Source organism: Acomys russatus, chromosome 26, assembly GCF_903995435.1.
Source record: "Acomys russatus chromosome 26, mAcoRus1.1, whole genome shotgun sequence".
Taxonomy (NCBI): Eukaryota; Metazoa; Chordata; class Mammalia; order Rodentia; family Muridae; genus Acomys; species Acomys russatus.
In genome coordinates, this window is record NC_067162.1 from 52,828,072 (window position 1) to 52,845,070 (window position 16,999).

Here is a 16,999-nt window from a genome sequence, read left to right on the forward strand (position 1 = left end):
CCTGTGTCCTGGAATGCAAGCTTGGTGAAAGCAAAGCGTAGTCCAGATGTTGACGAGATCCTAGATTGTCTCCACAGCTGCTGCTCACTGCCTTCCAGTGCTCAGCAGAGTCCATGCATTTCAGACCAACTGTGTCTGCTGCCCTGTGAGAAGTGCACTTGCCTCTTTGGTGCCTGATATTTCATCTCCGCATTTCTTCATGGTGAATTCTACTCTTCCTGCCCCTCGCCCTACACACACACACACACACACACACACACACACACACACACACACACACACACACACACACACACACACACACACATCCTTTCTCTTCCTGTCTGCTTGCAGACTCCTACTGTGGAGTCAGATGACATCAGTCCACCAATACAGGGGATGCCTTTAAAAGTGGTGATGCAGTTAGGTATGGTGGCACATGCCTGTCCTCCCAGCACTCAGAAGGCTAAGGCAAGAGGAGTCTGAGAGTTCCAGACCAGTGTTGGCTAAATAGTGAGTTCTAGATCAGCCTAAACTACACAGGACCTGACCAAAAGGAAAAAAGAAAAGAAAGAAGAAAGAGAAAGGATGAGAGAGAAGAATATTCTTGGGCAGGAGATATAGTCATAAAACAGAAGGAACTGACAAGTTGTCAACTGCAGAGTTAGAATGGCCCTATTTTTATAACTATAAAACGCACACACATTCACATGTATTTTCATAGGAACAAGATTCTGGGAAAGTGAAGTGTGTTGTCCCAGTAGTGATGTCTTAAGGAGATTTTGTTCTTTCTTGAAACTACTACATTTTATAAATGTTTCACTAGGAATCCCATTAGCTATACAGAAAGACAAATGCTTTTCCAGAGAAATCACAAATGACTAAAAGGAACTACAGGGCGAGCATAGCATGAGAAACCCAAAGAGCTGTGAGATGGACTCACCGGAACAGAAGTGCCTGGCTCATCCACCAGGCGGAAAAGAGGAAATGCTCACTGCTCTTTAGAAGAAGGAGGGCAGAGTGGAGGGGGAGGGAGAGGGGGAGAGATAGAAGAGAAGGAGGGAATTTTAATATATTTTAATGAGGTTACAAGTGTTTTAATATAATCAGACACTACACATGAAGGTAGACTGAGGCCATTGTCCTAATTAGCTACGCCAGTGAGAAAGACTCATAAGAGCAGAAAAGGTTATCCCTGTGCTGGGCTAGGTTTGTGTCTGGGGCCTTCAAACTAAACTGGCAAACAATCGATCAACAAGAGAAAGCAATGCAGATTTTATTCATATTTTTTAATGTCCCCGGGACTTCATAGAAAAGTAAAAGTTCAAAGAAACAGTTATACATCCAGCTGTATAACAAATGGCAATTACTATAGAGAAATTAGTTGTCAAAATGAAGGGGATTTGGGCTTCTGGGGGCCAATAAATTGTGAGAAAGTACAGAGAACACATTCATGACAATGAGTGGAAATTCAGGTTTTTCCAGTAAGATGTGCTCATGTACTCACCCCAGGATTGATACTGGGTAGCCTGGCACAAGGGAGACTTTCACACCGTTAACATAGAAGATACAAGCCCTGCTCTCAGGATGGCAGAGACTGTTTCTCTTATCTCTTCTTGATTCTTAATTGCTTTATCTCAAAATGACATTTATGCTAAGTGGCACATTCTGGGGTGCACTATGCTGAAACTGATAAAAGCACTCAAGGCATTAAGCCTGGCATGGACAACATGATGTGAGCAAGGTGTTGATGGGACCAACTGTCTCCAGCTCCTCCCATACTTTCCATGCATTTTATTGTGTGTGTGTGGGGGGGGGTGGGGGTGGAGAATGGGGGATCTCTTCCTGTTTCCACAGAATTCCCCTTGGCATTTGGAGAGAAATCCTAGTGTACAAATAACGCCCCCCCAACCCCACCATTAGCGCTGAGTCCACAGCTGGAGGAAGCTGGTTATCAGATCTAGGAAGCACCCTCTCTTGGTCACAGCCGTCTAGGCCTAGATTCTGTGAAGTTGTCATTCATCTGTAGTAAAAATTTAGTGGCAGTAATGTTAGGAAGAAAAATGAAATGGAATTTCAAATATTCCCAGTGCAGCAAATAAGAGGAGCCACAGACTTTAAACCCCAGCAGGAAACTTTATGCAATTACAGAGGAAGCTGCTAGTGTGTTTCATTGCTGTTGAGAAAGAAAATACCATTTCCTTCTCAGGGTGACTCATGCTTGTGCTCTATGGACATTTCCCTGCTGAGGAGTTGCTTGTCTTTGTACCAGGCTCCTTCCTGAAAGCCAGCTGATTCTCTTGTACCTGAGAATCTTCTTTCCTGCCTAGTAACTAGCGCTCCCTCAAAACTTTATAAATACCAGGGCTGGGGATGTGTCTAAGCTGGGTGAGTTTTTGTCTAGCATTTACAGAGCCCCCGGTTCCATCCCCAGCACCCCACAAAGCAGGTATGGCAGGTTCCACCCCCAGCACCCCACAAAGCAGGTATGGTGGGTTCCATCCCCAGCACCCCACAAAGCAGGTATGGTGGGTTCCATCCCCAGCACCCCACAAAGCAGGTATGGTGGGTTCCATCCCCGCTACCCCACAAAGCAGGTATGGTGGGTTCCATCCCCGCCACCCCACAAAGCAGGTATGGCGGGTTCCATCCCCAGCACCCCACAAAACAGGTATGGTGGCATATGCTTATAATCTCAGCACTGGGGAGGTGGAGGCCAAAGAATCAAACGTTCAAGACTAGTCTTGGCTACACAATGAGTTCAGAGGAATCCAGGCTACAGGAGATATCTGTCTGTCCATCCGAAAGTACATCCAGGGAGTAGAGTTCTAAAGTGAATGCAGATCAGCTCAATACTCAGTGTACACTTGGGAGTTGAATCATCCCAAACTGAAGAGCCTCCTCCTGTAAGTGTGGCGGGAAGAGTCTGTTTCGATGGTGCTGCACTGTGCTCCCTTGGATGTCCAGGTTCGAAGAACCTTTCAGCCTGCAAGTGGATGAATAGCTCAGTGGATGGTCGGCAAAGCTCTCAGTGTTCTCAGAGTATTTTGAGACCCTTGCGGCTTTTCCCCAGTGTCTAGAGCTGTTATCTAGATGCTGTGGGTGTTCTGAAAGCACAGACTTTGTAGGAATTTTTACAAGTTTTTGAGTTAGTATAGTTTTTTTTTTCTTTTCATCTTAAATTCAGTTTAATTTGCCATCTTTTATTTTACTTGCCAAATATTGCATCCACTAGCAGTCTTGCCTTTGGAAACTTGTGTTAATAGGGGATAAGAAAAAATGGAGTATTCACTAGAAGCTCCCTGCTCCCCTTCTGCAAAGAATTACCAGTGTCAGCTAGGGAGATAGGCACTGGATTTGTTTTAAATGTGTTGAGTAAACATTTATTTGTTAAATTAAAAGTTGAAATGGCCACCATTGTTAATCTACAGCATTATTAATTTATATTAAAATTTTGTTCTGGGGATGGGACATAGCTCTGCTCGTAGAAAGTTTGCTTAGCATGCACAAAGCCCTGGCTTCCTTCAGTAACAATGTGGTGCTGCAAGCCTGTAAGCCCAGAACTAGGTAGGTGGAGGCTGAGGGGATCAGAAGTTTAAGGTCATCTGACTAAATAGCAAGTCCATGTCAAGCTAAGAAGCAGAAGCAGGTAGCTCTCCATGAATTCAAATTCCAAGACATCCTGATCTACATAGCAAGCTCCAGGCTAGCCATGGGCATATAATAAGATCTTTCTTATGAGCTAAAGAGGGAGGGATGGAGAGGGGGAGGGGGAGAGGGAGGGGGAAGGGGAGAGAGAGAGATATGGGAGGGATTGTTGTTGTTGTAACTATTGTTGCTGTTACTATTATATTTTTCTCTTAAATCTGGTGAAAGCTTACAGAGCATCAACTTTACATTTAGACCAAGGAAATGCAGCTGTATTGTTGGGCCCTTCCCAGGGCAAGTATTGTTGTAGGACTGTGGAACTTCACCCTGCCTTCAGAGAACTGCTTTTCTTGCACCTCTGGGTTTTAACTCCTTCCAGTACCATCAGGTTAAAAGCTGTTCTTGACAGACCAGAGGAGGCAGCCTTTCAGGGCAGATCCGCCAAAGCAACATTCTGCAGGAGCCTTGGGCACTGCAGGGTTAATTGGAATAGTGTTTTCTAAAAATTGGGCTGTCAAGTCTCAGGATTCAGAAGCTGAGGGTAGAGTGGGGGTTTGCTCTGCCTTTGTTGTTTTTTGCTTTTTTTTTTTTTTTTTTTTTTAAGAAAATGGTGTTCCATTAGCTCCTAGTGTATTGTTGAAATATGTGGTCAATGCAAACCAGGTGTATTAGGTAATTCCTCTCTGGGTCCTGTAAAAAATAGTATGTTTGTGCATCCTTTTTTAAAAAGCTATTTCTTTTTTTTTTTTTTTAATTATTTTTCTGTACAGTCCAGGCCATACAACAAATAGAAGGAAACAGCCTTCCAGGAAATGTCTAACGCATTATTGAAAAGACAGTGAAAACACTCATGTAAAGAGTAACCATGAGCTTTATTTTAAATTACGTGTAATTATTAATGATGACCATAGGAATAGGTTAAAAGGACGGTGATTATACTGAAAATATCTATGAGAAATATGAAAAGGAGGAATGCAAGAAGCGTCTTGCTAAGCTGGGAGCATGGCTCAGTCGGTACAGTGCTTGCCATGCAAGCTTGAAAGCCTGATTCAGTCCCCAAAACCCATGTGAAAGAGCTGTAATGGCACTGATTTATGACTCCATGGTTGTAGAGACAGACATGGGAATGCTTTGGAGCTCAGTTTGGAGCCAGTGGTTTTAGGGCCTTGCAAGGCACCCTGTCTAAAACACAAGGATGGACAGCTCTTAAAGCTTGACGTCTGAGCTCCACATGCATGCACATACATGTACACCTGAATATACATAAACACAAACAGGTACAAACTCGCACGCACGCACGCACGCACTCACTCATGAGGAGGTATTCAGAGATTCCAGTTATGAGCAGTTGACCAGTTGCTTTGACAACTAGCTACTCAAGATGGGAACACGTGACAGAGCAGAACTTATTACCAGAAGTCCCCACCACCCTCCAGGGAACAAGACTCAAAGTGAGGCTCTGCTGCTGGGAAGCCTCACTGGACACTGACCAAGAGGAGCTCACAAGCTTTCTTTTATGATGTCTTCCCTCCCTATCATGTATTGAGACCTAGCTGCCTCAACCTATCTGCTTATAGCAAGGCCATAAAACAAACAAACAAAAACAAACAAACAACCTGAAGCTGCTATAGCAAGGCCATGAGAAAACATCTGAAGGAGCTTCAGATGAGGCCAAGCCTTCCCTTGCTCATCTCCTTGCTGGACCATACCAGACTCTGCTGTGTCTGTTCTAGAACCACAGCACTCCTAGGGCATTCACATCAGTGCCCTTCCTGCCTGCATCGCACTGGGAGGAGACAGGATGCTGCAAAGAGTTGGAACGCAGGGTCAACTGGATCGGATGGGAGGCCTAGTTCAGGTCTCTCCAGTAGCCAATGTGTACTTCTGCCTTGATTCTCCGGCTGTAAAATGGCACATACGGCATACCTTGGGAAGTATGTTAAATGTCTTGGAAGATATATTGACATGAATCCAGTTTGTTTTTTTCTTTGCACTATGGATCAAGTGATCTTAGCTGTAGTGATAAGAACACGCTCCTTTCTCATAACCTAGTCTGTTTATTATCTGACCTCGTGTGTGTGTGTGTGTGTGTGGTGTGTACCAATGGATTTTATTCTGGGTTGCTTACAGGAGGGTGGGCGATTAGTGACTACAGCACTAAGAAAATGTCTGTCACTCCTTCACTGATAGATTCTCAAGGGGGAGGGATATGTAGATAGATCTAATTTGGTACATGTCTTGTGCAGGTAAACTCAGTGGCTGTAAGTTCATGAGTGTGACAGTCATATCATGCCTGAAAGACAGCATTGTACAACACTCTACCCGTTCTTCCAGCTCTTACAGTCTTTCCACACTCACTTCTGTGACTTTCCCTGAGCCTTAGAAGCGATGGTACAGACGCCCTGTTCAGAGCTGAGCACTCTAGTGGTCTCAGCGCTTGGACCAGTTCTGAGTCTCTGTACTTCCTGCTGCTACTGCAGGAAGAAGTTTCTCTGGCCCCAGATGACTGCAGCACTGACCTATGGGCACAGGCATAAATATCCAGAAGGCAGCTGGATAGCCTTTGCCTTCCTTCGGGGGGGTGGGGGGTGGGTATAGTGCACACTGACATCGGATTTGACCTTGCTGATTGCTACGGGTGGAAACCCTTGTGCAAAGCCTGCAGGAAAGCTGCCAAAGTCACAGCTCCTGTGTCTGGGACAGCTGACTGAACCCATGTGTCATTTTCTTGCAGGTCGACTTGGGCCTTCTGCGATTCGTCACTGCTGTAGGGACACAGGGCGCCATTTCCAAAGAAACCAAGAAGAAATATTACGTCAAGACTTATAGAGTAGACATCAGTTCCAACGGAGAGGACTGGATCACCCTGAAAGAAGGAAATAAGGCCATTGTGAGTTTGGCTCCTTCCCCTCCCGCTCCCTTACTAAAGTCTTTCACATGCGTGATCAATTTTTATCCATTTCTATGGGGATTTTTTTTTCTGTCAGGGATGGTTTATTATTGAATTGATATAAAATGAAAAGTGCAATTAGAGGTCTAAATCTGACCAAAGGGTCTCATGCTTCCAGATCCAAAGGCCTAGAAGAAGTTACACAGATGCTACTAAAAAGACGGCGTCAGCCAAATTAAAGGACAAACTCAAGAATCACCAGAGACATAGAATGTGCAGCCTAACCCTGCCCACCTCAGGAATTCCTGACGGTGTTGGCTTCCTTTATTTGGGTTTTCTTCATGTTTCTTCCTTCTCTCATAACCCTTTTTTCTTTTTCTTTTTTTCTTTTTTCCTTTCCATAACGGGCTTGAACCCTTTCATCTACCCTCAGTGCTCACAAACTCATTTACAAGTGCAATTGGCTGTTGCTTGCCAGAACAAAACACAGATTTTGCTGTGTTCTTTCAGATCACACAGACAGCACGCAGCCTACTCACTTGAACTTCACCCAGTGGGGCGGCTGAGCCCAGCCTCAGTGCGTTCACCCTGCCCTCTGTCGTCTAGGAACTGAGGTGTTTCCCTCGGCTCACCTGCTTATTTGAAGCTATAGTTGCTCTGATTTATTAATCAAAAGATTTTTCAGAATTCATATTTGATGTTACTCAAAGTCCAAAGCTTGAAAGGCTGGAGAGATGCTCGGCCAGTAAACTGCTTACCACACAAGTATGAGGGCCTGAGTCCCATCTCCAGAACCTACATTGTAAATGTTTATAAAGACGTGAACATACACATGCCAGTGAGACGGCGCAGTGGGTAAAGATGCTCATCAATCACCTGACACACAAATTCCTTCCTCAGGACGCAAATGGAGGAAGCAGAAAACCAATTTTCACAAGTTCCTCATGTCACCATGGCATGTTCCTATACATAACAAATAGATGATAGATAGATGATAGATAGATAGATAGATAGATAGATTTTTTTATAAATCAGGGAGTGGTGTGGGATGTGCCTGCCATCCCAGCCCTGGGCTGTGGAAATAATAGGATTACTGAGGTTCATTGGAAGGCCAGTAAGAGACCCTGTCTCAAAAGCCTAAGTGAACACTGTATGAGAAACAACACCTGAAGTTTCTCCCTGCCCTACACACACACACACACACACACACACACACACACACACACACACACACACACACTGCAAGGAGCCAGCTATGTTTACATGGCCTCAGCTCTCTTGAACACTAGAACTGAGGAAAGCCTCTGTGGTATGAAGTAAATACAGATACAGACTCTCTCATGGAGGGCAGGCAAGATGGAGGCAAGTGTGGGGGACATCGGCTGTGTGGGAAGAGAGTTCCATGGAAGAGTCTGCGGACAGTACAAGGGCTGTGAAAGGTGGGGGACATGGAACCCTATCTCCACCTGGGAAAGAAAACCCCTCATAGCTGGCAGTAATGCTCCAGGGTCTCATGACTTTTGATGCAACAACAGCCCTGCACACACAAGCCTTCCAAGCTGAAAGGATAAGGGAGGAAGCAGCAGGCACGAGACTTGGAATACGGGGCCTTCACTGACCCTAAATGAAACCAGAGCATCCAACTGACATCTCTTCCTACAACTCTCCCCAGTTCATCTGGCCGTAGATCTCACCGTCTTTCCTTATTTCACTAGCTGTACCATGGCAAGGTAGGCTTTCAGTACTAGCCTGGCCTGGCAGTCTTCATCCTATGGACAGAATATGAGCTTGCATGGTTTTCTGCAACCTGCAGGAAACTCTCAGCATTAGCAGAATAGATGTACACCTACGCCCCTGCTTCTCAGGCAACTCTGGTTCCTAGTAGAACTAACCAGGCCTAGAAGAACAACAGTGTTGGGGTGTTACTACTTCTGGAGGCGTCTCATGACATCACATAAAATGTACCCATTCAGATTGTTTCCCAGAGGGAAAAGCTGAAGTAGAAGCAAAGCACTGGGGGCATTTTCTGTGTTTAACATAGGGTCATGCCAGCTCAATGAAGCAAAAGCACCAGTCTGATGACATTGGTGTTCCCTTTCTCTGAAGGGAAGAGCAGAGCTTGGGGAACTGTGTGGATACTCTGAGATATGGGGAGGGCCTCCATGCCCTATAAGGAAGGCTCTGTTATAATACCTGAGAGATGGTAGGGAGTTACAGTGCTTGACATACCTAGTACCACAGAGAAATGCTGGTTTTGTTACTTTATTTGGAAAGGGGTGGGTTTTTAAAACAGAGTCTCTCTATGTAGCCCTGGTGGCCTTGGAGCTCTCCGTGTAGACCAGGCTGGCCTTGAACTCACAGAGATCTGCCTGCCTCTGCTCCTGAATGCTGTGGTTAAAGGCGTGTGCCACTGCAGCCCGATAGAAACACTGCTGCTTTTACAGGGCCATCCTCCCCCATAGCTGACCTGCAGATATAGAAAGCAGAGGCTTCCACTCTTATCTAAGGGAAAGCTGGTGCCAGAATATTCCACAATGGCTTACAGAGATCCTGTAAACAGCACCACCAAATTCCACATGGTCCCAAAGGACATTTTCAGGCACCTGGTTTATTTTGGGCCTCCTTGCCTTTGTGGTGACGTGTTTCATTGTTCTTAGAATCAAAGGACCCATTTGTACCTAGAAGCTGAAGATTGAGAATTTTCAGTTAAAAGTCATTTATTATTTAGTTTTGCCTCTGACTACTGAAGCATAATTTTACCAAAAAAATCCTAAGTATTAAAACCACTGATGCATGACTGAGAACATTTACCAAGAAAACAAAGCAAGCATGGGAGCTGGGGATGTGTCTCAGTGGCTGGGGTGCTTGCCTCATGTGCACACAGCCCTGGTATCCACCCAAAATACCACATAGGCAGAAGCAGAAAGACTGGGGGAGGGAGGTTAAGGTCATCTTCAGCTACCCAGTGCATTCAAAGATGGCCAGGGATACACTCAACAATGTCTACAAAAAGGAGAAAGAAAGAAAAAATAAAAAAAAAGACAGGAAGAAGAAAGAGGGAGGGAAGGAAGGAAGGAAGGTACTTGGCTTAGGATTGTATCTGAGAACATGAGCTGTAATTTCAAAACTCCAGACCTAACCCAGAACTCAAAGAGCATCCCTTCTGGGAGCCACTGGGGCTGCAAAACACAGTGAGGGACCCTGTGGAGTGTGTGCAGCTGTGGCTTCTCGGGTAAAGTTAACAGCTTCTCACTTTTGAAAATGACAGCATGTGTCCTTTAATAAATGCCATCCTTGTGACAATGCTTTTAGAAGCTGTAGCCATTCAAGCAAGAATACATGATTGGGGTGGCATTCTACACTGGACAGGGTTCTCTTTGATTACAGTTATTTGGGAAAATAGCATGACAGGTTGCTAATGGCACACTAACCTTGGTAGAAAATGCTGGAACTGTAAACAATTTCTTCGAGCATTTGTGGACATTTTCTGGGGTTTGTTTCTAATACAGTTTGTTAACACCCCCTTCCTCATCTAGATCTTTCAGGGAAACACCAACCCCACAGATGTCGTCTTTGGCGTTTTCCCCAAACCGCTGATAACGAGATTTGTCCGAATCAAGCCAACATCCTGGGAAACTGGTATATCTATGAGATTTGAAGTTTATGGCTGCAAGATAACAGGTCAGTGACAACATGGAAGTTGCCCCCCTTGAATTAATACTAACTTCCATTCAAGGAGAAGTCGTTCATGTGTTCAAATATGAAAGTAATCCGCCCCTATTTGTTTGGTCGCTGGGGTCTGTATTAGCTACCTTTCTCATCAGTGTGACAAAGTGTCTAACAAGAAGGAACTTAAGGGAAGAGGGGTTCGTTCTGGCTTGCAAGTGAAGTGGACACAATCCCCCAAGAAGCAGAGTAAGCTATAAAACCTCAAAGTCTGCCCCCAAGTGACTCACTTCATCCAATGGGATGCTGTGGCCTAAAAATTTCACAGCCTTCCCCCAAAGTCCCAGCAGCTAGAGATGAAGGTTCAAATCCATGAGCCTGGGGGGCCTTTTCACATTCAAGGCACAAGGGCTTGTACGCTGGGTGAAGATATGTGTGAGTTCAAGCTCCGCCTTAACTCAGTAGCCAGCGCCCCAGGCCAGATTTCTCACTCCTCTGGATAACAGCCACAGTTCTGAGCCCATATAAGGCTATTCCTCGTGGCAGCTGGGAATGGCAGAGATTTAGTCAGGGCTCCCCTTTCCACTGAATGCAACCTGCCTCTTCAGTGGGCAGCAGGCTTATCATTGCTATTGGGGTCCTAGTAAATCGCTGCTCTGTGGAAGGTTCCACACTGGCTTTCTTTATACAGTTTTGAAACCCAGAGGCAGCTTCATCAGCTACACCTAAGGAGCTTGACTCTATCAAGGGCTGCTTTCACTCCCTAAGCACCCTGGCCACTCTGTTGGATTTTGTCTCTATTTTTGTTGACTTGGTATGTGTGTTTCCCCCTGGGGATCAGACCCAGGCCTCACACATCACAGTAGGGGCTTTATTACCAGTTCTTAGCTGGATATTTTTTAAAGCGGAAGTCAACTTGTAAAAGTTTTTGGTTTGTTTTTCAAACAGGACTTGAGAGGTCTCTGTCAAATTGAAACAGGCTATTCCTATTTGAGGGATGAAAATTATGAATTAGGCTTAGTTCTTGCTAAATGTCTGGGAAGAGGGTCAGGCCAGGTGGCTGGAGCTCTAGATGTGTCTGGCTGTGAGTTGCTAGGCCCAAAGCCTCCAGGGCTTCGGAAACGGTGGGGCTACCCTATGTTCTGACTAACAGCAGCCACGCTCCAACCCTTTCCCATGTAAGTAGATGTGCTAGAGAGCTTCCATTTCAACACAACAACAGCATGCATGTTACCTTCATATTTTAAAAACTGAAAAACGTGGGAGTTGGAGAAATGGGCCAGTGGTCTTTAAGAGCACCCTGCTCTTCCAGAGGACCCAGGTTCAGTTCCCAGTGCCTACCTGTAACTCCAGTTCCAGGGGGCCCCACACCCTCTTCTGGCCTCTGTGGGCACTGCATGCAAAGCAAAGACTCATACCCACAAAATAAAAATAAATCTGTTTTAAAAGATTGAAACACAGAGTCTGTGATTCACCAAGAAGTTAATTAAAAAGTAAACAACTTGCAGTCTTCAGTGAAAACCACTGTATTCTATCTGTGTTCATATTTAGAGCATTTAATTTTTCAATTCATTTTATTATTTTTCTGCTGAGTTTGATTATTTCTAAAGAAGGAAAAGAACCTGACTTTTGAAGAGAAGGCAACTGCCCCACCCCCAGACCTTCCCATTAGAGTGGAGGTGCTGTGCTGAGAAGCTGGTTCTGAAAAGATCCATGGAAACATCAGTGTTGAAAAGTAAAGCCCAGATCTGATGTCAGACTCAGGTTGTTGACACAGATCTGTTTGCCATGTGAGGAACCAAGACTTAGAAAGTTCAAGGCTTTGGAGGCAGGAATTGGTTAGAGAGCATTTGGAAGAGGGACAGGCACTGAAAAGTCAAGGTAGCCTTATTTTTAATTTTTTGATAACAGTTAAATAGCAAAATGTTCAAGGGGACTTTAGAGCATTCCTAATTTAGAAGTCTACCGTAAACTCATAGGAACAAGGTCTGGGTGGGACTTTCTGGTCCATTTCTTCAACCTTATCTCTTATCACTACACCAGAATTTTATTTAGAAGCAAGCTTCATATCCAGTCTCTTAAGATTTATGCTATGTCCTTTTGGTTAAATAAAATATTTATCTGAACTCAAATCACCCTTCTTATTATCATAAGGACATCCCAAGAGGTAATTCTAGGAATTTGAACAAAAAAAGAAAGTAATTCATTGGATTAAAAAAAGTAGTAAAATGGCCTGTTTACTTAAATAATATCTAAAGTAGTTTGTTATATTATTTTTACACACAGCCCACTTTGTTATTTTAAGTACACATTTGGGTTTTGTTTTCTTTCTGGTGAAATGACTGTCATTTCCCAGCAGTTGCCTTGGAAGGTTTCTTGAGAGGGCAGAATGTGATCATGAAGGTCACACAGCCAGAAGGGTCATGCCTGGCTCAGGATAGTCCACTTAGTGAGTGCCTGACTGCAGGCATCTCAGATGTACATTTCCTGGTCTGTGAGATACCTTAATGAGTTGTGATGAAGATTAAATGAAAGGATTTTTCTAATGTACTTGGATTAGAGTAGGATGCTCGCTAAATGCCCCATACAAGAAGCAGGGTAAGTCCCAGGCAGAGCCTGCCGTGAGATCATCACTCATGAGCACTTCCGTCTTTTGAAGGCCTTGGTCCTCTGTGCGTGCAGGCTGATGAAAGAGCAGGTCCTTGTTGGACTAGACAATGCAGGAGAGCCTGGTCACCATGCTTTCTCTTTACCCCAGAGGCCTGGAGCACCACAAGTGTTCAGTGGGTATTTCTTAATGAAGGATTTCCGCTGCTTATGCCGTCTGACAAGCAAGCAACCTTGAATTTTCACCTTCTCTTTATGAGTAGGCAAGTCCTAACTCAATCTGACTGTTTAAAGAAACTAGCAAATTAACCAAAACAAACAAACAAAACAAAACAAGAAGAAAAAGAAACTCTTAGGATGTCACGCATCACTTACTTGACTGCCAAAGCCTCTAGAGCTCCAGCTTTGAATCTAGGTTTCACATTCATAAATTCTTTAGAAAGAGAGCCATCCTGGAGATCTAGAAAATATATAATGGACACACAGGGGTAAACTATCCTGCTTCAGGCGATTGAGGAAGGAATGTTTTCCTTGTTGCTCTAAAGAGGGCTGCATCATTTTGGCAAAGGGAGAGGACTGGGACGGGCACGCTGGAGGACTTCTGCAGGGTTGTGAGAATGCCATCTTGTGCTCTGCTCTCCCACAGTCATACGCCCCTGTCAGTCACAGATAAGAGTGACCTCTCCAGACACCACATACCCTTAGGCAACTTCCCAAGCTATCGAGGGAGGCTGGATGGTACCCACTGGGAGCTACTGTCATACCTAGCCGTTACTGTCTCACTCTTTGAAGACTGGTTAACTGGATTGCTCAGTTTTTCTTTTAAGGTCAAACCCCTTCCCATAACATCGTCCACTTGTCTCTTTCACCTAGGATTGATTTTTAAAGTTAAAGCGAAAACAGTGTTGCCAAGAAAAAATACAGAATCCCCAGTTAAGCTTGATGTGGCTAAAAAAAATAAAAAAAAAAAAAAAAAAAAGATAATTGTTAGTATACGTATTTCCCATTGCAGTGTTTTGGATACACCAAGAATTAGTCACTGTTTCTCTGAAATTCTGATCTAGTTGGATAACCTGTTTCTTGTTCTGTTGTTTATTTGCTTGTTAAACTTAATAACATAGGCAAAAGTTTATCTAAGTTTACCTGCCAAGGAAACCCTGCTCTAAAGTAGCATTTCATTCAAGCCTTGAATTAATTGCTAATATTCCTTCATAATTATTACAAGTGAATTGTGGGATAAGTTGAGGAAATGGTTCAATCAGTAAAGCACTTACGTTGCAAGTGTGAGGACCTGAGTTCAAACCCCAGACCCCACATAAAACGTCATGCATCGTATCACAGACTTGTAATCCAGAGCTGGGATGGTGGACACAGGCGGCTCTGCAGGGCTTGCTGAGCAGCCAGTCTAGCCTAACTGGCCATGCCCGGGGCCAGTGAGAGGACCGGTGAGAGGCTGATGTCCTTTATCGCTCAGATATCTGTCCATACGTGCTCAGTGAGTCTGAAGGTTTTCAGTCCAAGGCAAATCAAGGTTCCCTTTGCTGTTTTTCAGAAGGGCCATTCGCAGAAAAGTAAGTGGTGGGGACTGGCTCAACACTCTGACTTCTGGCTGAGTGTGGGCTGGCTTTCAACTGGGTCTGGGGAAAGAAACAGCCCAGAAGCTCTGTGTAAGAGAAAGGGCACTCATCTGGTAGAGTCTCTGCTCTGCTTGGCAACATCCAAGTTAGCTGTGTTTTCCTCAAATGGTAACATCTGGTTCCCTTGGCCAGCTGAGCATCACTTTTTTAAAGAAGCTGGTGGGAAGCCAGGCAGGTGTGACTGGTGTAGCCAAAAAGTGGGGCTTTTATTTTTAACATGAGAGTTTCATAGTCCTTCAGAAAATTGGATTTTGTAAATATTAATTCCCATTGAGTTTATTCTTGGTTTCCAAGATTCCCACCCAGAGCAAATAGCCAGGCTGAGTTACAGGAAGGCATCCTGAGAAACGACAGCTGCTTTTGACTGTTGTAATGCATTGATTCATTCAGCAAATATTTGTTGAGGACGGCAGTGTACAAAAACAGGCTCAGCAAGTCTCAGAGAACAGAAAAATATGACTTGTTTCATGCCCTCAATAAAATTAAGATTTAGCTTGGCACATGGACTTGGTTGGTAGTATGCTTGCCTGGCACACAGGAATCCCTGAGCTCAGGTAGTGGTGTCTCCTACCTTGCACCAAGCCCTGGGTTCAATGCATAAGACCATATAAGTTGAACATAGTGGCACATGCTTACAATCATGGCACTAAAATGATGAAGGTAGGAAAAACAGAACTTCAAAGTCATCCTTAGCCTAAGCTACTTAGCAGGTTCAAGACTACATTAGATCCTACCTTTACAACAAACTGAAAAAAGAAAAATAAAGGTCTTGAGGACAGTTGAGGCTAGAGATTATGGTAGATGGCACCGTCCTTGGACACTCAGCTCCTGGGACCACCTCTGCTGGGGATTTTCATATAAATAGGTACAAGGTTATGTTTTCTTTCTAAGCGCAATCACTCAGAAAACAACCTCACCTCATCTGTTTCCCTCTGCCTCCAGATTATCCTTGCTCTGGAATGCTGGGCATGGTGTCTGGACTTATTTCAGACTCCCAGATTACAGCGTCCAACCAAGGAGACAGGAACTGGATGCCAGAAAACATCCGCCTGGTGACCAGTCGCTCGGGCTGGGCACTGCCACCCTCGCCCCACCCGTACATCAATGAGTGGCTCCAAGTGGACCTGGGAGACGAGAAGATAGTGAGGGGCGTCATTATCCAGGGTGGGAAGCACCGAGAGAACAAGGTGTTCATGAGGAAGTTCAAGATTTCCTACAGTAACAATGGCTCCGACTGGAAAACCATCATGGACGACAGCAAACGCAAGGCTAAGGTGAGGCCCTGGGGTCAGAGTAGCCACTGTCTGGGGATGCTGCCTGCCCACTAGCTCCCTAGGAAGTGATTTCTCCAGCCCATGGTAAAAGCCAAATCCTCACGCCCTGGGAGTTTTGGGGTGTGTGTGTGTGTGTGTTGTGCACACATGCACTTGTTCATGCACACACATCTGTTCATGCATGTGTGAAGTACCATACACATGAGTGTGGAGGCTAGAGCTCAACACTGGCTATGGTTTTTCAGGAGCTAGCCACCCTTTTCCAGAACTTTCAATCTGTGAAGCTGAGTCTGTGAGCCTGTTCAGCAGTCACTGCCACTCCCCTGCCACATCACCATCCTATTTCCTGCCCCTCGGGATCTGACTACTCAGGAGCCTCTTTTAAGCCTGTCAGAAAGCATGTGTTGCTTTATGGCTGGTTTAGTTCATTAACGTAATACTGAACTATCGTGGATCCCAATTCCCTTCCTTTTGCGAACAGCATATTATTCTGCCATGTGAAAACCACATTAGTTTATACATTAACCACTGATGGGTACTGGGGCTCTTCCCATCTTTTATCTATTTAAAGCAATGCTTAGATACACCCTTATGCAATTGGAACCTTTTAAAACTCAAGCACCTCTTGCCAACCTAGTAAAAAGAGAAGGTAATCTCAGCATTCACAAAATGTGCTATCAGTTGTTTAAACCCAAAAGATAATGCTTTTTATTTTTTTACTCAGTAAAACAACTGTGTTGGCTACACTTATTTGTACTTCCTGAGCACACCACACCAAGTTGGAAATGGTCCCAGGAATGAGCTTGGGTGGCCCTAAGTGCATTTGGGATAAATATGAGGAACCGCCCCCACGTTTTCACATACTTCGGTGACACTTCTCACACCAACACATTTGGCCTTTGTTCTGGGCCTTTCTAACCCTGCCCACCCAAAGCTGTTCTCTCATGGGTGAAGAAGACTGCAGTTCATTGGCTGGGACAGTCCTCTCTGACTTTCCAACCAGTGTGGCAAGGTCTTGCAGTTAGGAAACCATTGTGGCCATGCTGCCAGCTTCCCTGCCTCCAGATACATGGCTTTGAGGACAATACCCTATCTTCCAAAGGTCGCAGGTCAGTGACAGAGCTACTGGTGACTGACTAAACCAATGAGGTTTCCTTATGCTGAGGAAAGCATACGACGGTCTCCCATCCCTCCCTGAATTAACTTGTGGTTTCTGAAGCATTTCAGCGTGATGTATGGCTGTGTTCTTTCTTTTACTGAGACAAGGTCTCACGCAGGCTCCAGCTGTGGCTGGGCCT

The 16,999-nt window shown here is 44.8% G+C and overlaps 1 protein-coding gene across 3 annotated transcripts in view; it reads left to right on the top strand.

The window, feature by feature from the left end:
- Positions 1–16,999, top strand: part of Nrp1 (neuropilin 1) — a 146,044-nt gene that overhangs the window by 93,619 nt on the left and 35,426 nt on the right. For all 3 annotated transcript variants that reach the window (XM_051169252.1, XM_051169250.1, XM_051169251.1), the window contains 3 exons: positions 6,362–6,517; positions 10,054–10,198; positions 15,370–15,701. In XM_051169252.1, coding sequence (XP_051025209.1) covers positions 6,362–6,517; positions 10,054–10,198; positions 15,370–15,701 — 633 coding nt within the window. The remainder of the gene's footprint in view (positions 1–6,361; positions 6,518–10,053; positions 10,199–15,369; positions 15,702–16,999) is intronic.